This window comes from Cajanus cajan, chromosome 5, assembly GCF_000230855.2.
Source record: "Cajanus cajan strain Asha chromosome 5, NIPB_CcT2T_4, whole genome shotgun sequence".
In the NCBI taxonomy this organism is placed as follows: Eukaryota; Viridiplantae; Streptophyta; class Magnoliopsida; order Fabales; family Fabaceae; genus Cajanus; species Cajanus cajan.
In genome coordinates this window covers 61,483,222-61,505,910 of record NC_138521.1, presented here as the reverse complement: position 1 = coordinate 61,505,910, position 22,689 = coordinate 61,483,222, and the positions used below count along the sequence as shown (strand labels likewise).

The 22,689-nt window shown below is 28.6% G+C and overlaps 1 protein-coding gene across 2 annotated transcripts; it reads right to left on the bottom strand.

Moving 5' to 3' along the window:
- Positions 1-1,343: 1,343 nt before the first annotated feature.
- On the bottom strand, positions 1,344-6,331 carry FATB (fatty acyl-ACP thioesterases B). 2 transcript variants are annotated; one of them, XM_020370854.3, is made up of 7 exons: positions 6,094-6,331; positions 4,178-4,693; positions 3,892-4,025; positions 3,417-3,530; positions 2,834-3,005; positions 2,663-2,731; positions 1,344-2,029 (listed from the first exon to the last, which is right to left on the bottom strand). In XM_020370854.3, exons 2-7 carry the CDS (start codon positions 4,673-4,675, stop codon positions 1,760-1,762), a joined length of 1,257 nt encoding a protein of 418 aa, XP_020226443.1. In that variant the 5' UTR covers positions 4,676-4,693; positions 6,094-6,331; the 3' UTR covers positions 1,344-1,759. The 2 variants fall into 2 exon arrangements, with proteins under 2 accessions (XP_020226443.1, XP_020226444.1); XM_020370855.3 differs by lacking the exon at positions 6,094-6,331 and adding an exon at positions 5,947-6,087.
- Between the last annotated feature and the right edge of the window lie 16,358 nt (positions 6,332-22,689).

Sequence of the window (22,689 nt, the reverse complement as noted above, 5' to 3'; positions counted from 1 at the left end):
GCCACCTTTTTTCTGTTTGGAAAAAAGCCTCTCCTCAAGAGTTTAGAAAATAATCGACGATTCAGATTCACCTATATACACGAGTCTGAATTGGAGGAACTATAACTTGCAATTAGAAATCAATACATGTCTCCAGTTATAACATTTAGTCAACTGGATCAAATTTAGATGATAAATCTCTTTAGATAATTTTTTTAAAAATTCTACGATATCTTTCTTGAGGGATACCGGTATGAAATTACTAATTTCATTCTAAATTTGATTTTTTTTTAATAACTTATTTATATAATATTTTATATTTTTTAACTATTTCTATATTTTTTTAAGTATTTCATCCTTTCATTTTTTTTTAAATTATTCATTCTACTTTTATTTAATATAATACAATTTTTTTGTAACAGTATCATTATATACTTAAAAAAGTTTAATTTTAATAACTTTTTTTAACATAATTTTGCTTTTTCACCTTAAATTTTTGAATTTTTTTAATGTAAATTAATTTTTCACTTTTATTATTTGTTAGTTCTTTTCTTTCATTTAATGTTTTATAACATTATTAGTCTGGTAATTTTAATCTTTATAATTTTGTCTTACTTTTCATCGTACAAATTTAATCTAAATTATTTATTATTATATAATTAAATTAAAGTTTTCAGACCTTTTAATAGTCCAGGTACCAAAGCTCCGTCATTTTTAAGGGTATAGTAACAACTCATTCATAAGCACTACTAAGAAAAGACTACAAAGAAGAAAATAAAAATAAATAAATAACCTAATAAATTAAATAATATCTTTTGAAAAAAGTTATTGAGAAAACTTACAGAAAAAAAAAATCATCCATGAACTAATTTTAACTTTTAGAAAAAGTTATTTTATTTTTTTTTATTTTCATACAAATCCTTATGAAAAAAATTATCAAAAATTACAAAACATTATTGAATCTTTTAACAGTTGAAATAATGATGAAAATCATACACTTTTTTTTATAAACTATAAATAATAATATCTACTCCCTCTACATGTTAATAAAAACTATAATCATGTTTGTTTCTTCTAAGATACACATTTCAATTCATAATAACCAAAATAAATACAAACTTAGATCAAGGAGCAAATAATTTCAGACTAAAAATAGTGTTCTAAAAGGCACGGCTCATGAGCCCAATTATAGAGTCCTAACAAAATGTGGTCTACACATACGTAGGACAGCACATGTACGTGCCCCCACATATTCGAGACTCACCCATATGTATTATTATAACACGCTTGAAGGAAAAGGGATATTTTGAGCATAATAATTTCCATGTGGCATAAATATAAGCTGGAGCATAAAATCACGAATGTATAGGAAGGAAAAGTCATTCTTGCATACAGGCTATACAAAATTAATAATTATGCCGTGTTCACAAGGAAAACTGCATCTTTGATTTGGCCAAGAGAAAAGAATAATAATATACATGCCTAGCTATTTTAATAAAGCAATAAAATATTGAAGACAGCCTAACAGTAGTGCAATCAGAGATGAAATGAAATATGGTGCAGAACGAGAGAATAGAGCAGCAGCTAATTACAATGAGAATGAGATTTACTGCTTCTTTTCCCCTTACCCACCAAAGTAACACAAATTAGAAGGTATATATATATATATATATAAAGACATGTAGATTGGACAGACACAAGCAAAACTCTCCAGAGGCCTGAACGAGACTAAACATAGCAAGGAGACTGATGCAACTCCGACCATTAACCATTCAAAATCTTAGGTACTTTCTGCTGGAACCTGATTGGCAATATCAAAGTTGTTCACAGGTTTGGGCCTCCACTCAGTTCTAGCCCTCACAATTTCCGCACCATCTTCAAGTCGAAGCAAATGCTTGCACTCAACATGTCCACTGTGAGCTAGATTGCCAGTGTCGGCACCAGATACAGCAGTAAGGGAATGCAGCACACTGTCCCTACCACATTCCCTCCTATACTCTAAAGTCATGGCACAAAGCTCATGACTCTCCAAGATTGCCTGTGGAGCACTCTGCAACAATCAAAGGACAGTCCATTGGTTAAGAGGCCTGGCCTGATCAACCCAATGCATAACGAATAAGCAATTGAGCATACCAATCTATTTATCTCCAAGCATAAATCAACAAATAATAATTATTAAAAGGAAGAATACAAGTGATTTACATAAAGGATCATACATCACCCCTATTGCTCAACTTTCTGTAACCCCCCAAGTACTGCATATTACAACTCGATTATACCACATTTCAATTTTCAAGCCACCACACTGTTCCTCAGAGGCTCACAAATGAATACCAACGAGCCATCAAATGCCCATAACCATAACCACTACAGAAAATTGAACAATGACTTCAACCATCATATCAGTCATTTCCATAAACCAGTTAAATTACTGGTACTCAGATACCTAATTCCCTCGCACAAAAATAAAAAGACACTTATTCACAGACCCAGCAAATGACCTGATTCTAATCAGGTGACAATTTTCATTGACCAAGAATTCACTTGGCCTTCCACGTTTATGATTACAATTTAGAAGACTCCAAAACTTGTGCTATAAGAGATGTGCCCAATGAAGAATTGAATAAGAGAAAAAGAGGAAAAAAAGATTGAAGTTTATTAGAATACAGGAACAGAAGACTACCTCCAGAATCCAGCCAATGTACTTCACATTGTTGACATGCTGATTGACATCTAGATCACTCCATCTTGGCTGGAAAAATTAAGATACATTATGGAAACTAATTAGAAAACTTCTGAATTAATTTAAGAAAATAAATTAATGACAGCAATTACAAAAACCTAGTTGACATACAGTTAAACCAGTACGAATATAATCTGCTGTTTTGTCATCAAGTTTAGGCAGTTTTCTATTATCCTCTTCCAGAATTGGATCAGAATCCACAAAATAAGATCCTATCTCCTCTCTGACTTCTTCTGGAATTTTAGACAGCCTCCTTGTCAGCTTATTCATCATGACCCAAACACTGTAGATCACCAAAACAAAACAACCAGCTCAGATAATGCTTACATGATACTAATTACAGGTTCCAGGGCGATGTATGTGTACAGATGATAAAGTCCCAGACTTAATAATCAACTAAGAAAATACTAAGTTTTGTTTGATCAATTTGAGGCTTTCACCTGCAAAATATAATACACTTAAATCTGTAGTTCACTAACTTTTTTAATATTGCAAATTGCAAATGATTACCTCAAATTTCAGTCATGACAAATTTGTGTCTTAAGAGAAAATAAAAACAGTGGTTTCCATAACTTACGTAAAAGTTTGAAAGATTCAAATTGTGCCCAATCACTCATCATGCACATTGAAATTCACATCTTAAAATTTGCTGGAAGCAGAATTGAAAAAGAGAATTCCAGAGAACAATTTCTACCTGGAGGCTCTTGTCAAGATTTCACCAGTTTTGCAGTCACGTAAAACCCAATCACGACGCATACCATTCTTCCCTGATTTAGAAACCCAAGTGTCTACTTGAACAACATCACCCCTGAAGCAAACAAAGACACTCAATTTCAGATTATTAGATTCAGAATAACCATGATAATACTCTCCTCGTAGCTTATCTAACTTCAACCCAACACCAAGATGCCAAAATAATTGCACACTTTCTACATCTACTGCTCAAACAGATCCGATCATCATGTATAAAGCTTGTGTTTATCTGATCAAGTGTCATCCCAGAAGAATTTCACAAGTATTGTGGCTTTCATAATTAAGCTTCCATAATTACCATGTGTATTTAGAGTGATCATTTCTTAAAAAGATTCACTAAAATGGATAGAGACATAGCATCTTAGCAAGGATACATTGCAAATTGCACATATAACGGGTGAATTTGGGCAACTTACCACGTAGGATAGCGATCAACCACAACCTGCATCCGAGTAACTACCCATATCAAGTTCTTCTTGCACATTTCTGGCGTAGAACCAAAGCCATCACCAAGAATCCCAGCGGTTTTAACATGATTAAGTGCGGTTTCCTGTTGTTAAGCAAATAGTTGAGAACTATAAATCTAGTATGAAAAATATTAACAAGATGATAGTATCTAGTAAACATACAACCGTATTCTTAGTTATAACATATTCATATCCGAAGATCATAAAGATTCATTTTGTATGAGAACGAACTTACCTGCAAATGGTTCATTACTGTTTCTATAGATGCTGTTCGATCAGCACCAATCTCATATGATCTAATAGGAAAGTTTTCACGAAACACGAGACCGTCCTGAACAATTTTTCCTATCCCAAAGGGGTCAATAAGCATGTCAGGTCGCCTTGGCTTCCAATCAAGCATCATCCACTGCTTTTCAGCTGCCAAGAAAATTGTTGTGATAGCAGCAAGAAGCATGCTCCAATCAGGTAACTGGTTGATAAAAGTCCTGGGGGGAGGTGAAGGTAAATCATCCTCATGCTTCAAGCTTTCTACAGATGTAGCAACTGTGCTACCATTAATTTTCGAAGGGGCTTGCGCCTTTGCCTTAACCTGCAAACCACCAGAAGACGCAGGTTTGGATTTTAGTCCTCCAAGGTTCACATGACAAGAACCATGTTTGTTGCCTGCTCCACCAGAGTCTGGCGAGGGTGTGGTAACAGGGAAAAATGAAGAAGTAGCAGCAGTTGCCACCATAATGAATTTCTACGGCAGCTGCATGTAAAGTTTAAGCAAGTTAGATGGAAAAAAAACAACATAAACATATCTTCCCTCCCACCTTCCACAAAAATGGGGAGAAAGAAAAATAGACAACGAGAAAGAGGCAAACACTATAAATTGAAACAGAGAAAAAAAAAATAGAAAATGCGTCAACCGGAAACATCATTATACTTCAGCCCAAATAACAAATAATCATCACAGACAGAAGAGAGTGATAACAAACACAAACACTTTGCTAAAATCAATGGAAAAATAGAGTAAAATGAAAGACAAACTTGTTTTTAATTAATACTATTAAAAAAAAAAAAGTTGTCATATTCCTACGACAATTCAAATAATAATTTATACAACAATATTTTTCTTTCTATTTCTCTCCATCACATACTCATCACACCCCCATACTTCTCTATCTTCTCTGTCTTTCTCTCTCATTATTAAACAATTAGTTGTAAAATTAATTTTACAAATAACATTTCTCTTTGAAAAAATAACAACTCCAAACAGTAGCTCCATTTTCAGAACAGATCCATAAAATTCTCCTTACTCATGCCCTCTATATTCAATCTCATTAGAAACTCCTAATTGAGAACTACAACCTACAACTTTAACCAGTCGTGAATCTCAACCTCCGCGGATAACGAACCAAAGAGCTCACACGCATTTTTTTTCGATTTACTATAATCCAATCAAGCTTTAGTAAAAAAGAATCGTAGAGGGAAAAGGCTTATAACCCTCCCACCCCCTCCGAAAAACAAAAGCCCAATTCAAAATCAAAACCACCAGTTTAAGTATCTTAAAGAAAAAGCTACAAAGTTAATAGATTCTATTTCGGCTAAAATGGCAAGTCCATTCCATCACGTGAGAGATTCCAGAGGTAGAAATCTAGAAGGTGGAAAAAATATACGACAAAAAAAAAAAAAACCAATCAATCAAAAAGACGCGAATAAAAACAAAATCGTCGGATAAGCCGGCGCAGATCTGACTCGGAATCCTGAAAACATCGCGAACCGCAAAATGCACAAACGAAGCCGCAGCTGTAAACACCCCCAAAAATAAAAAACAAAAAAACGAAGAAACAAGACAATGCAACCACAGCGAAAATCAGAACTCCATTGCCTCAAAAATTCAGAACGAACACGCACGACGCATCCAGCTTTGGCTAATTTTTTATTTATTTTTAAATAACTACAAAGCCGAAAACTAAAAACAAAAACGAGAAGGTTCGCGTGAAACGCGGAATTTCATACAGTATGAGTGGAGTTGGATCTCAGAAGATTAGGGAAAGCGAAAACGGAAAAACCGAAACGGTGAATTGAGTGAAGCGCGGAGGTGCAGCTAGCGAAGACGTAGATCAGAGAGAAGAGAGAATGAAATAGGAGATTTGATTTGCATACCTGAAAGAGAGAGGAGCGGTGAAGAAAGCAGAAGAAGAAGAAAAGGTGGAATGAGAGAAGAAGGGCTATTGCGTCATTTGAGTGTTCTGGGTTGGCGTTGGCGAGTTGTTTCCCTAATATTGAAAGAAGAATAAATGGAAAAAAGGGCTATACGATACTCTCCAATTATTATTATTGCGTTATGTGTTGGATTGGGTGTAAGCGAGTGTGTGTGAGAGAGTGAGAGATAAGAAATAAGCGTTCCAGCCACCACCTTTTATACTCTCCAGCTGGCCCTCCCGCCTCTCTTTCAAAGCTCCCACCTAGTCTCCTCTTCATATTACCATATTGCCCTCTCCCTCTATATAAATATCTTTTTTTTATCTTATGATTAAATAATTTTAATAATCCTATGTCTATAAATTAATTAATCACTTCTCCATGCATAGCATACGTTCACGAAGGAAACGTATGGTTCAGCGATAAAGATTGATTTACACTTAAACAAGGTCAGAGATTCGAATCCTGCTTTATATATATAGCCGTGTTAAATCTTGAGACCAGCTATCCCACTTTTTGAGGTACCTCCAATGTAGCAAGAAAATTAATCACTGCTATTGATGGTGAATATTCTAAAGACAAACCAAACTTTCAGGAAATTTAATATAAAGATAAAAATTGCTAAATGAGGTAAAGTTTTGGAAGTTAAAATGTAGGTCAAAGAAATCATAAAATAAGAAGTGAATAACAAAGAAAAGGGCTATATGTTTCAAAAATGTCTATAAATCATGGTCAATATCCATTTCCTCCTCTTCCATAAGAAAACAAAGAAACTAGCTAGAGGAAACAAAATCAAAACCTTCTTCTATTTATTTTACTTTTTGGAGGAGTCGCGTGACATCATAATCAATGGCAGTTCGGTGAACGACATTTCCCCATCCCATGTTTCTTTTTCTTCTTTTTTTCCAATTTACCTTTTTTATTTTTTCCTTTTTCACTTTCTTTATTATCATAATTACTGAATAAATGTCATATAATTGATGAAGAGAAAAAAATGTTTAATTACTTATTTAAGTTTTTTTTAAGCAGAAAAGTATTTAAGTTTAAACAGGGTCTCTTCCACGTAACCTCTTGCCTTGGTCTCATTCTCATATGTGTGGAGAGCGGTGACTTATCTTGCCACACTGAATCCGTCTTTAAAGAAAAAATGTTATTCTTTGTTTAGGTTTTTAACGCTCAAATCACACGTGGGATCGACGATTTTGCCCCAAAAATAGGGGGGTTACGGAAAAATGGAAGGTTGGTTATTTATTTTACTTTTTTCAATGCTCTTATGTGGCTAAGTGGTTAAATTTTATTGGATTAACAGTGTTAGTGTAAAAGTTACACCAAAAATAGATATACTATTTTTTTTTCTACAAATTAGGTTATAATGAAAATGTATAATATTAAGTATCTTATGTAAAATATATGTTACATTTATACTAAATAATTTAAATTTTAATATAAAGTTTTTAATTGACTATTAATATTTTTAAAATATTAGAATTTAATTTAGAATATTGATAAAGAAAAATATTATATTGAAAAAGATAGAGAATTAAAGTGATTGAGATAGAATTTTTTTAATTAACTATGAGGGTGATTTGTGAAAAACAACTACAAATGAGAGAAAGGAAAAGATGTTAAAATATATAATTGAAAAAGCGGGAAAAGTGAAAATCTCACTTTTCAATTATATATTTTAATTTATAGTATCTGAATAGATATGTTATAAAATATAATAACTATTGCATTAAACATTTTTATTAATTCAAAAACAAATAAATAATCACTTTCTTTTTTGAAACAGAATAGTTATTTTATTTTTATTTTAGCAAATAATTATTTATAAGATATTTAAAAATGACATATCATTATGAAACATAATTATTTTAACTATTTTTCTACCAATTCGTATATATGAAAAACACCTGTTAAAATAAATCAACCTCTTTATACTATGCACGACTTCGTGCTTGTCGAATCTCGAAAGACATATACTATGATTGTTGGTGTGGATTTAGTTTAACGATAATAATTGGAACTAGAGTCCCAGAAAATATTTCACTGGGAAATTGAGTTGGATTTGTCTCGGTAAAGTTAGAAATTTTGAATGAAAATAATCAATGAATTTACAACAATATATCTAACATCTGCATTGCTTGTTAAATGTTAATTAGTCTCTCTTGATTATAATAATGTAGGATTAGATTATTATTAAACTTTTATTTTCAATTGAGTTTGAATTTTGAAGTTTGAAAAGTTGAAAGCAGGTGAACCAACATATTTGTTTTGTGGTAGCGTAGAGTTTGACCTTTTGGGTCTTCAGAATCTAAAAAGCTTCAAAGGAACATATTTTACTGCACTCTAGATGTTTCCATGGACGAAAGAGCTAATGCACATGCAAAGTGCCTATCTCCTTCTTTTCTTTTCTTTTCTTTTCTTTTCTTTTCTTTCTTTTTTTTTAATTTCGTTATCCCATAATGAAGTGGTTACAAAATGAGTCTAATTATTAAATAGGATTTATAAAGTATGTCTCTGTAACATGGACAACTGTTAGAAAGCCGTCACCAAAAGTATTTCAAAATTTATTCTTTGTCGGTCTATATAGTATTTATAAACTCATTCTTTCTTTTAAAAAAATCAAAAAGACTTTTTTATTTTTTATTTTTTGGATTCAATGTATTTTTAGTAACTGTAAATATGGTAAATTTTATTTTTAGATTTAGAAAATAAATGGACGCTTTTTGAACTTTTATTTGTAAGAAATATATAACATGCATATCCCATTGCAGGTTCTTAGAACTTATCTCTTGTTTTTTTCATGAAGCATATCTACGCAGAAGTTGAGTGTAGCCAATTCTCAAATAAAGTAGCTTATGTAAGGGCAATTTCAAGAATAATATAACTTATTTTAGGTTTTTAAGCGGGTACTTCAATGCCACTTAGAATATAAAAAAGTTTATTTATTTCTGTTTTAAGGAAAGACTGTGATTAGAGTTCTCATTTAATTTTATGAGCTCGCATTTTTTTTATTTAAGTTAGAATAATAATAAAAATGGGTTTTGAGAGTTTTATAAAATAACTATTCTTACACATGTCAACATGTATCAATGGTAAAATTTATAAGAATGGTTCTTATATTTAAGAACTTAGTTAATAAATTTTATTGAAGATGTTCTAACTAATTGTTGTTTAACATGAAAAAAAATAACTTTTGATGACTCTATTAAGAGTTATTGACATAAAAATTTATCGAAGTTCTTTAATATAATGTAATATTATTGTAACACTATTATTTTATAATTTTATTGTTTGATTTGGTAGATGCTGCTAAGAGCTTTAAAGATCAAGAGACTTTAAGAGCACGTTAATCTTCTGGGGGTTAGACCAAAGGTAAGTATAGTCAGCTCAAGAAAGGAGTAAAATAAAACCAAAAAGTTAGCTCATAATTCAAGTTTTTCAAGAACTTTAGAGAGAAGCTAGAGAGAGATTTTTCTCTTCATTCTCCTTTCTTTTTTCTTCTCTTCCTTTTCTACCATTTTCTCAGCTGATTTTAGGAGAGGTGGTAAAGAATCCGAGCTTTAGGGTTGGAACTTCAAGCTAGTGGTGTGTGAAGTCGTTTCTTCTCCTTCCCTTCTTTGCAGATTTTCTTCGAGAGGCAAAGGAAGCTGTGATTTTGAATTTAGGTGTGCATTGTGTGGTTGTGATGATTGGAATGAGTTGATTGAAGGTGTTGAGTGATTAAATGATAAAGTTGAGAAGATTTTGTGGTTTCAAAGTGAAATATGAGAAGATTAGTTTATTCTTAATTGATTTTAGTTGCGTGATGTTTTTGATGATGAAATTATGTTGTTTAGGTCATATATGTGCTTTTTAAATCATTGCATGTTGGAAAGTTTGCTGATTTTTAGGTAGATTAGAAGAAATTGGATTTTGTAGAAGTTTTGGTTGTGTCGGGCGTGAGGAAAAAGAGACTCATCTCAAGTTGGATTCACGTCTAATGTAGGTTGAATGATGTCGGACATGAAGTGAGAGACTTGTCTTTGCTTGGATTCACGTCAAGCATCAATGGAGTGGCATCAGGTGAGAGTCAAGTATAAAGCTCTCTGCTTGATTAGGGTCGAGCGTGAGTGGACAAGACGGAGAGCTCCCTACCTCAATTATGTTGGGAACCTAGTGAGTGGAGTCAAGCACAAGTCATATGATGAAAATTTGTTATTTAATGTTGTTTTACAATTGATTAATGATGAATAAGTTGTATGATGTAAATTTTCTTGTTCAAATTGTTTAACAGTTGATTTATGATGACATAGTTGTATGAATGATGATGTAAGATGATATATGTGTTGTTATGTAATAGGTTGGTCATGTTGAAAAGTTGTGTGTTGTTTTAAGTTGCTTAAGTTGATTCTTGATGTTCTACCAAGTTATAAATGTTGTAAAGATTATGATGTTTAAGTTGTTTAATGTGATAAGTTGCAAAGTTGAATGTTGTACAAGTTGTATGTTGCTAAAGTTGTTAAGTTATTAAGTTATAGATATGTAGGTTAGGTACATGTCTTAGCTATGATACATAAAACTATAAGTCTCATTGTGCAGATATACGTTGTGGTGAACCCATTTGAATTATTTATTTATTTAAACTTATTTTTATGTGATTTTAACTATGCATATAACATTTTTTGTTTGAACTTCAATTGCATTAAATATTATTTTTATACAAGTGAATAAATGAGACAAATTTCAAATTTTGAATCAATCAATAAAATATTAAAATATTGTCTCAAAATTAAAAATAATAATTATTTTAAAATAAAAAATTGACCTAAATTTAGAACGTGAAAGACTAAAAATGAACATTTTGTAAAATAAAAGACCAAAATAATTTTAACAAATAAGATAGAGGATAAAAATATAATTTAACCCCTTTTTTTAAAAAAAAAAAAATTATTATGTTTAGAACTAGATCCAGCTAGTGGTGAAATTTTGGAAAAATTTATTTAATATTATTTAAAACATGTACAACATTAAAAAAAATATATAACAAAAGAAAAGGTAAAAAAAAATTGAACTAAAGGAAGTAGTAAACATTTAAATTTTTTAATTTATGAAAAAATTAATATTACCTTCATTTCGATATATTATAATAAGAAATAAATGTTTAATTCATCAATACTAATTAAAAAAATTAAATTAGTTAATTTTAATTAATAATCACATAACTTAAAATATTATTCCAAATGTGAATTTAAATTGTATCCATCGTAATTACAGTTATTGACACTGTATATTCATAAATAAAAAAAATAATATTAGTAGCCTAATAAATACATAAACTTTCATGAAAAATAATTAAATAATTTATTAATAGATTCATACCAAAATAAGGAGTAAAAGGATATTATCACTTAATATATAGGTACGTTGGTATGTAGATAGTTATGTTTAATCACGTGTTATATAAATATTAGCTAAAATTACATTAATAACAGGCTACCTAATACTTTATTGATTAATTAACTTTTTAATATATTTACATCATATTCAATGAATTTATTTTCTAATTTACTAGTTTTGAATAAATTTTAATTAATAAAAAACACTATTTTGATATAATAAAAAGAGAATTATTAAATATTTTTGACACCCCTCTTGTCTATGTTGATATCACCATACAAAGTAGCTCTCAGTACCTTAGTTGATACATTTTTTAACTGTTTAAAGGAAGAAAAAATGTTCTTGCAGCAAGTAATTCACAGTACACTGACAATGAAATATCACCATACATCTCCCAACAACTATACCAGGGCCAATATTTTGTCCACGACAACCCTCTATTAACAAACATCTTAGTAATAAGTTAATTTTTAATGAACAAACTGGTTATTTAAAATTTTAATGCAAATAGCTCCTCGTATTTTAATTATTCATATGATTCAGTACCTACAACATTAGGTGCACGATAAAGTTAGTGTATCGTAAAATATAGTTTAATATGAAGACTAATTTTAATGTTTATATATATACATTATTTTAACTATATTATTAATTACGAGATTTTTAAGGGATGGAACTGGGTAGTAGAGGTGTAAATGAGTTCAATTAATTCGTAAATCTAAACTAATCTAATGAATTTAGATTTTTTTTAGTGTTCAGGTTTAACTTGATCAAAGTCATCAATATACAAGTCGAATATTGAATTTTTTTTTTACTTGTGACTTGACTCGACTCAATCATATATAAGAAAAAAAAATAATAACCACAATAATAGTAATAAGTTAATGTTTAGATGATCGCATGTTAAACCAACACTCTTTATTACTTTTTTTTATATATTTTTAGTTTATAACATTGTAACAATTCAATATATTTATTTTAATTTTTTTATTAATGTTAGTTATTTGGACAAATAAAAATATAACAAATAAATAAATTTAGTTTAAATTTTAATTTATATCATTATTTACTTTATGAATTAATAAAATTATATTTATAAAAAGATATCAAATATATTACACATATTATAAAATATTTAATTTTTATAAATAAATAAATAAATAAATTTAATTATATTAACTTAATTGATGTAACATAACCTAAATCATGGATATTCATATTAGATTGAATTGAATTTTAGAAAATATATAAACATGACCAATTTCAAATGGTTAAAATTTGATAAAATAAGATAACAAATTTATTTAAACCCAATCCAATCTAATCTAATCCAGTTATAGATGTAGGGTTGGAATTAAATAAATAGAGAAGGTAGAGGCTACAACAGGTATGTACATAGATATGGTGTTAAGTTAAAAAGGTTAATTACCCAGTTTTTGACTGAGATATCAGATATGACGGATATATGTCAAAATCATACACGCTTGCCTACATATGCTTAGGAAACAGATAGAATCGACTCGGTTCCCAATCAAGTTTTGTTCTATAGAAATTCTTACCACTTTGAAACAATATGTAACACCCCCAACTATTATATCCACAACACATTAAAGTGAAATGTAGATAAATTTTCTTATGCAAAATTACTTTTATAATTCGATAAACTCTGCAAAATCTCTTGTTCGTATATGTTATGTCGATAAAAGTTGAATTTTTATCACATTTAGTTTGTACCAAATATTCAAAATCAAATCTATTTGTTCTAGATATTTTCGAGCTTGACATGTGGTCCAATGATAAATGTTTAATTATTATTATATTAAATATTTTATATATACAAATGCCTTACTTATTCAATGCTTATTTAACAAATTTTACATAACTGCTAATTTATGCATTAAAGTATTTATAGGTAGTCACTATTGTCTTGATTTTTACCACTGCGGTTATCACAATGAAATTAACATTTACGGAACTTCATGAAATGTTATTTAATTTATAAATTAAAGCTAGCAAGAAGGCTGAAACATAATTTAAAACATTTTTTTAAAGGTTTGTAATACTAATATTTAATTTAAAAATTTTAGAGTTCAATTATTTTTAAACATGTCACTGTTATTACAACTTCAAAGTAATCTAGTCTTAAAATATCTGCACAGGTTCACAAATTAAAAAATTCTGTTATTGAATCTAAACCAAGCGGATACTATTCCCTTAATAATTACGTATTATTTTTACATCATATTCTGGCTAATAATTCAGTGGAGTGTAAAATAGATAACGTGGTGCGATCCATAAACTAATTCTCCTTTCTGAAGTAATATTTTTATATTTAGTTTCGCTTGCTTGAGTTGTTATCTTACCATTCTTTATATATATATCTAAATATAATTAGCTGTCACATGCAAAAAAGAAAAAGAAAAAAAAAGAGGAATAATAAATGAATAAATAAAGCAATATGACTTTGCTCATTAAAGCTGTACATTTGACAAATAGACATTTTGATGGGTCTGGAATCTTTGCGAGAGGCCTAGCCCATGAATTGGTGGACAAAAATTAATACAATACCATTAATGAAAGATGGTTGAGAGAATGAGAAAAGAAAAAGAAAAGAAAAAAAAGAGGTACATAACAAGAAGAGACATAAATTGTAAAATTAATTTGGCCTCTCACTATTAAACATCCATTAAAATTAACAATAATATCTTATTAATATTACCCCAAGACATTTTCTTTCTTATGGTTATGGCCTATGGGGCTCCATAAATTAAAGGGTAGGTTGGTTTGTTGAACTGTAGTCCACACACATCCTCTATAACTTCATCTGCTACTTCATTATGCCCACGTATCGGTTTTGGGCTGGCTTATTATTTTGACCTGAAAAAAAAACACACTATGTATATCTACGAAGTTTTATTTAAAAATAAAAAATAAAAATAAATAAATAATTTAAATAATAGTTATTTATTTTAGTTGGATTATCTAAATAGTTTGACCGGAAAAAATAAGATAAAAATGTGTGCAATAATTTTACCTAAAAAAATAAGTGTAGGTTAGTAAAATGCATAATTAGCATCTATATATAAAATACAAACAACTATTTTATATAGGAATTTTTTTAGGAATTTTTCTTTGATGAGAATTTTAAGAAATTATTTTAATTTAATATTTAGTTTAATTTTTATTTGTCATAATTATTTATAAATTAAAATTTAATATTTTAAAATAAATTATCAATAAATAAATATAATATTATGTTTCAATATAAATTATTTATCATAAATTTATAATATGATTCATATATTTAAAAATATTTATTTATTCAAAATTTTAAGCATAATTTATATATTTAAACATATTATTTATTTATATATATATATATTATTTAAAATTTTAGTTATATATAATAATTATTTAATATATGTATTACTCAATTAAAATATTATTAGTATTAAATTGTAAACCAGCATTAGTATTATCTTAATTTTATCATATAAATTAAGTGAGATAATATATAATTAGTAAAATATTAAATAATCTTACATAAAAATGGAGGACAAAGATGATAAAAGGAGATAACTTTTTTATATAATAATATAAATTTGATTGAGATTTTAAACTTATTTAGATAAAAATTAGAAGTATTTTTGATAATTTTTTTTATATAATGATATAATATTTATATTTTTTAATAAAAAAATTATCAAAAACACTTATCTTAACATATTGTTTATAATTCAACCAGCTGTTAACGTCTGCATGCATTATCGCGAAGCATATATATAAATGATGGGATATCTTTACAAGGTATCGTGTCATGAATATTTAATTGATTGAATTTTTAATACTCAACTATAAACTGATTACCACCCACCTAACTAATTTTTGAGGAAGATAAAGAATGGGTCTCAATCTTTGCTTAGTAATTGTTTGGACCCTTTTTCGGCCATGCACGTTGAGCTAAGAAACACTTCATTTGTAATATTTTATAATTCACAAGTATTTAATTGTAAAAATGTAAAAATAGATTAGAATATTATATTTATACCCGTATGTAAAACACGATAAGAATCACTTGTTAGATTAATTATTTATTTAATAAGTTAAATAGATCAATATTAATTATATTGATAATTATTTCTTTAATTGTTAACATATTGATTATGAGTTGAGTTATATTCGATTGATATATGAAATGAAAGTCTCTTTTATCGTATAATATGTTACTTAATACTTTCCTCATTAGACTAATACATTATTTTGACTGAACCAATAGATTGAGAGTAATTTCTTTTAATTTTAGTGATCAATCAAGTTATTTATTTTATTCATATCTCATGAAAAAAAGGCTAAATGCTTAATTTGGTCCCACTTTATTTTTTGGTTTCAATTTAGTCCCAAATAATTTAAAAACACATCAATGTAGAACTTCTATCCAAATTTCACAAACGACGTTTACAAGAGTCCTACGTGGAAATTCCTACGTGTCTTCCTTTCTTGCGTGGAGAGAAGAGAAGAATCCTCCATTATTCCAACGTGGCTCCATTCCCACGAGAGAGAAGAGAAGAATCGCAGCATTCGTGAAGAAGACGTTGTGGAGAAGAGGAATCGTTGATTGTGAGTCAGTGGTAATGGCTTGGTGAAGAAGACGAACTCGGGTGTGGATCCTATTGACATCGGGTAAGTGTTCTTTTAAGGGTTTTTGATTTAGGGTTCGAGTAATGGTATTATTGGGTTGTTGTTTGAAGATGGGTTTTGGTTTAGGGTTTGAAATCGTGTGGGACTGAAAATTGGGTTTTTAATAAAGGGTTTTGGTTCGTATATGGATTTTGGTTTTGGGTTTAGGGTTTGAAATCGTGTGGTCCCAAACAATGGGTTCCTGACATGTTGTAGTGTGTTTTGCATATGTTGGCCTGTATAGATGCATATGTTGGCCCACTGATACAGTCATAGACTGATCCTAATTTATTTGCATATGTTGGCCCACTAATGTTCAATTTTTTACTATGTTGGCCCACTTGTGTGTTGGTTGTTATCTATGCATATATTAATTATGTTTTGTATTAATTTTTAATTATTTATTTATCTATAATTGAAAATATACATTACAATAGGTTTATATTAAATTATGTGTTGTGGATTTTTATAGGAGTTGCTTGACATGGAAGAGTATTTTGAGGTAGTTGTCCATCATGGGGGGAAGTTTGTGAATAGAGGGAAGTTAGATTATGTCGGCCATGATTTCACATGGTCATGTGATCCTGATAGATGGTCCTATTTTGAAATATTGGATATTTTAAGGGAAATGGGATATATTACAGTGGATAAGATGTGGGTGGGGTTGACTTTGAGAATGGGTTGAAGTTGTTGTTTGATGATAAGGGGGCACAGAAATGATAAGGATAGCAAGACAGTTCGGAAATGTTAGATTATATGTTGAACATCCCACATTTGAAGCTGAAACTATAAAAAGTTTAGAATCACCTGCTGTTGTAACAAATGATGGGCCGGTGCCTAATGATAGTGGGGCTGGTCCTTTTGTTGATGATGAGATTATGATAGAGGTTGATGTTGGTGGTGATTGTGGGGTTGGGTGTGTTGCTAATGATGTGAGTGTGGCAGAGGATGGTGTTGGTGATGAATGTGGGGTTAGGGCTGAAATTGTGCCTGAGTTTGGGACTGTTGGTGCTGATGAGAGTGTGCCTGAGGATGTTGTGGGTAATGAATGTGAGCCTACAAAGGGTGATGATGTTTGTGATGATAATGAAAGTGAAGATAGTTATTGCAGTTATCCTTCAGTACATTTGGGTGATACAGATGAAGAAGAAATTTCAGATATTGATTTATTTGAGGTACTTGTTAAACCTAGACATAATGTTAATGTTGATAGGGTTGAAGGACCATTGGAAGTAAATCAGGTTACTGATAGTGATGAGTTAGATTAATTGAATGATTTTGAAATACCTATGCCTGAACAAGTACCTCAAGAACAACCTAGTTGTAGTAGGAAGAAGAGAGGTAGGCCTAAGAAGATTGTTGAGCCTACAGTTGAGTCTACTACTACATATGATAATGAATATTCAGATGATGACTTGTTCAAAGGTGATAAGTTTGGAGGAGGAAAAAAATGTATTCCATGAGTAGGGGTATTTCAAATGAAGAATATGAATAAGAAGAATTAATAAGTGAGTTGGATGACAATAGTAATGAAGAGGATACTGGAGGTTCAAATATGTTTCCAAGTTTTAAGATGCCCAATAATATGGAAGATTATAAGTGGGAAGTTGGATTGTATTTTTTGAGTAGAGAACAATTTAAAGAGGCAATTACAACATATGTTGTTCATTTATGAAGAAATTTAAAATTTACAAAAAATGATAAAAGAAGAATAAGGGTCATATGCAAAGAAGGATGTCCATGGGTAGCATATTGTGCCAAAGTACCTTATGAAGAAAGCTGGCAATTAAGGAAGGTTGTTGATAGACATACATGCAGTAGGGACCACAAGGTGACTTTGTTGAGTTCAAAGTCGTTAAGTGGATATTATTATTATTAAGTTTGATTTATGTTTTGAAATTTGGACTTTTAGTGTAAAATAAACCCATTCAATATATGAGAATTCCTCAATGACTTGTTTTGTGGTGTTGGCTTAATGAAAAATTTTGTTGAGTCTGTAATATTGTCGAACATAATAAATTTTTAGATTTTGTTTTGAGTTTGTAATGTTATTGACAGTTGACAAATTTTAGATATTTTATGATGTTTAGTTATTGACAAAGTAGTAATATTAAATATTTTATCATTGATGACATGACAATATAGTTTACAAGTTGTCTAGTGCTTTTTATTATTATTTTTAATTATTTTAATGATAAATCCAATAAATTGATCTATATCAAACTAAATGTAATTGGGTTGAATAGGTTTGAATTTGGAAAAATGAAAAAATCAAACCAATTTGAACTAATTAACATCGAGCAAATCGAATTAAAATATACCTAAAATTTGATCCAATTTAAATTGTGTGGACCCCTACTATTTTCTATGTAGTGATAACTTTTAATGAAACTTTTTTTTTTCCTTTTCTTACTTTGCTATCATCTTTGTTCTCTCACAACATTTTTTTCTTCTCTCACTCTCTTTGTCACCTCTCATAGGGTGTGTTTTGTCCAAACAATTGGAGGAGAGGAATTTTAATGGAAAGAAGGGGAAAATTGATTAAAAATTACATTTGATTAAAAAGAGGGATGTGTAAAATTTTGTGGAAGGGGAAGAGATAACTTCTCTTCTTGTTTAGTTTACAAGAGAAGAGAGAATTTTAAAAACTAATTTACTTTTGTATCTTTGTGATTTAAAAACTTAAGTAAAAATGTTTTAGACATTATACTGAAAAAATTTTAAATTTCTTTCCCTAAAAATTCATCAATATTAGAAGGGAGTTTTTGTTGGGTAAATGTAAAAAATATTACAAAGATGGTTGTAATGGGAATCAAACCTAGGTCTTCATAATCAAGGAGTTGGGTACAAGTGGTTACTGTATTAAACTTAAAATTGAATCGTTTGATTAGTGTCTGAATTAGAGTCTTAGCAAAAATAATCTTTGATCAAACTTTACTTACCTCTTAGTCGAGTTAAATTAACCTAAGACGGAACCTTAGGACATTGATGCGAAAAGAAAAAAAAAAGCCAAGTCTCCATACTTTTAATTATCTAACTCTTTTCTCCTTGACCAATATTAGGAGTTAAAAGACAAGAGAGAAAATTGAAAAATAACTTACTTTTACAATTTTGAATTTACTTTTAGTTCACGTAATATCTTAAAACTAATAATTAAGGACTAATCTAATTTCGAAGATCAATTTCTGTTGACTAAATATTATTTTAAATAATTTTAAATTTAAAAACAATTAATTTTCTTAAGACATTAAACTAAATATTTAAAATTTCCTCCCTTCCAAATTCTTTAATATTAAAAAAAATTAAAATTAAATAAAAAATTATTCTTATATATTTTTATCCTCTCCTAAAAATTAAATCAAACAATAAAAATCTCTTTCCATCCGCCAAATACCGATAGTCATAGCATTGCTTCTTCGGCAGATTCTACTGTGACCTACGTAGGAATTAGGTGGTCCATCGGTGACCCGGAAAAAAAAATAAAATTGCTGCTATTGTTAAAAAGTATTATTTTAATAAATTAATTAAATTTATTTTAAATTTATAAGCTAATAAATAAATTGTAACAATGATTCAATAATATTTTAATAGTTTAATTAAATTTATTTATTGATTAATGAAATAATAAATAATTTTTTACATTAAATAAATATTATTTAATAGAAAATTAAAATTTATTTAAATTTTATAAAATAATAAATATATTATTCCCTTAAATAGATTACTTAATATTTATCTTAATCTTATAAAATATTAAATAAATCAATCCAATAATTTTTATTATTTACCATAATATTTTTTTTTTTAGTTTTTTAGACAACTGTGTTATTATTATAAAATACTACATATTTATTAATTTTGCTAATAAATAATATTTGTAAAAAAAATCTATCTGACCACCTTTAGTTCGTCTCTCTTCTCTATCATTTTTTCATCTACTAAATTTAAAATGAAGACTTCAATTTTAATTGAATGACTTATTTGATTACAATTGGTGTTTATATTTATAAGATTAAAAAAAATAATTATAATAATAATTACTGCAAGATTGTTCATATTTCTAAAAGAAATTTGTTTATTATTTTAATTTTAAATAAAATATAATTAAACCCATTAAAATAATTTTATTCATTATGAAAATTCATTTATTATTTTATAATTTTGAAATTAAATTATATTAACACATAAAATAGCATTTATTCATTGTAGTACTTTTATTTATATATTTTATGAAACTTAATTGATTTATTAAAATATTAACATTTTCACTGTACATCAACACTATAGCACCTTAAACGGTAGCAATCGCCTGCTTCTTCTATGCCATTTCTTGGTATGCATTCCAATGCAATTCAAAAATTCACACAAAAAAAGATGATTCACATATCCAGGGTGTAAGTGGATATAGCTAAATCATCCAAACTGATCCAATAAATCTAGATTCGATTGGATTGTTTTTGTTGTTTGGATTAGATTTGATTCAAATTAATCAAAACTTAGAGATTATGCGAGTTAAATACTAGGTTTTGTGTTTTGACTCGTGAGTCAACTTGATTCAATCATATAGATAATGATTAAAAATAAATAATAATAATAAGTTAATGTTTAAATGATCACTTGCTCATAACAATATTCTCTATTACTTTTATTCAGTAACAAATTTTGTGTTGTTAGGTTAATAATATTGTAAGAACACAACATAGTTATTTTTAATTTTATTTTGTATTAATGTTAGTTGTTTAAGCTGATAATAATGTCACAAATTAATAAATTAGTTTTAAGTTAATGTTTGGTTGATCATTTGCTCATAATAATACTCTCTATCACATTTTTTTAGTAAAAAATTTGTGTTTTTTGATTAATAACATTCTAATAGTATAACATAGTTATCTTAAATTTTATTTTAAAATCTATTATGTATTAATATTGGTTGTTTGAACGGATAATAATTAACAAATTAATAAATTAATTTTGAAATTTAGTTTATATTATTATTTGGTTTATGGGTTGATAATATTACATTTTGACAAGATATCAAGTGATTTACATCTATTATAAAATATTTAAAATTTTATTAAAAAATTAATTATGTTGACTTGATTTACATAACCTAATCCAACCCACTCATGATTAAGTTGGGATGGATTTGATTTTTTTATAATAATGCACAAATCTAACCTGTTGAATTTTAACCAAATCGAGTAATATATTCATTCAAGCCTAATCTAACTTGACCTGCTTACACTCCTATACATATGGCTAAAAGTGTCAAAGTGGATTTCAGTTCGTAGATTAACCTAGCCTACCTTGTAAACATGTTGAGCCAGACTAGGCAAAAAAATGAAAATTTTCATAATGTGTAAAAAAATCCAACCCGACTCACCGTTGATTCCACCCACTCGAGTTGAACTCGTGGTGGGTCGGGCTGACCTAACCCACTTACATCCCCACCAACCCAACCCACTTACATCCCCACCAACCCAACCCACTTAATCATGTATTATTTTAACAAGATATCATTTTTTTATTGATAAAGATAAAGTCGATATTAAATAACATGAAATCGTTATAAATTTTTCTACTTAAGCTTCTAATGAAGCTTAATATTAATGACCAATCACTCTCATGAAAGGAATTTGTTTTTGTTTTGATTATTTAAAGTTGTACACTTTTTTAATTAAGTTTAATATTGTATGTATGATACATAACTTGACAATTTTTACTTTAAATCAGAGATTATTTTATAAAATTTATTTTAAATTAAAATATATATTAAACTAGATTTTTTTTTTAAAAAAATAGATAGGTTGATGGGCTAACCCATTTAACCCACTAACTTGTAATGAACTAGATCAAATTAAAAAACATTAAATATTAAAATTAGTGGGTTAAGGTGAACCAGGTCAAACAGCCTAAATTAACCCATTTTGAACATATGCCAACCAGGACATTAATAACAAACATTAATAGCCTATTTTGATATGCTCCATCACCAGGTTACCAAAAGCAAGATTAGATAGATTCACTCATCAAAACTAAAAAATATATTAATTTAAATTGATAAGTTTAATTAAAAAACTCATGATATAAATTTATCTGTCAACTTCAAAACCACAAAAATAATAAATTACAAACTATTAAAAATCATTCTCTTTCAATCAAAAATAGTAAAAAATACTATTGATAATCTTTTGATAACATAAAATTATAATTCTTAACTACAACAAAAGTACTAATAATCTTTCAATAATAAAATCATACTACAGTACAGTGACACAATAAATTGCAAAACAAATAAAATATTTAACTAAATAAACCGGCATACTAATTCATCCAGAACTGCCATTTGACCCAGCAGGCTAGATGGGACAAATAGAACTGACGCCATGAAATGTCAATCCTTCCCACTGGCTACAGCCCCACTTTGCTACCCCTAAACGAGTGAATTGATGTCATTAAAGAAATTTGGCTAGTTTTATCAATTATAAATTTGTACCA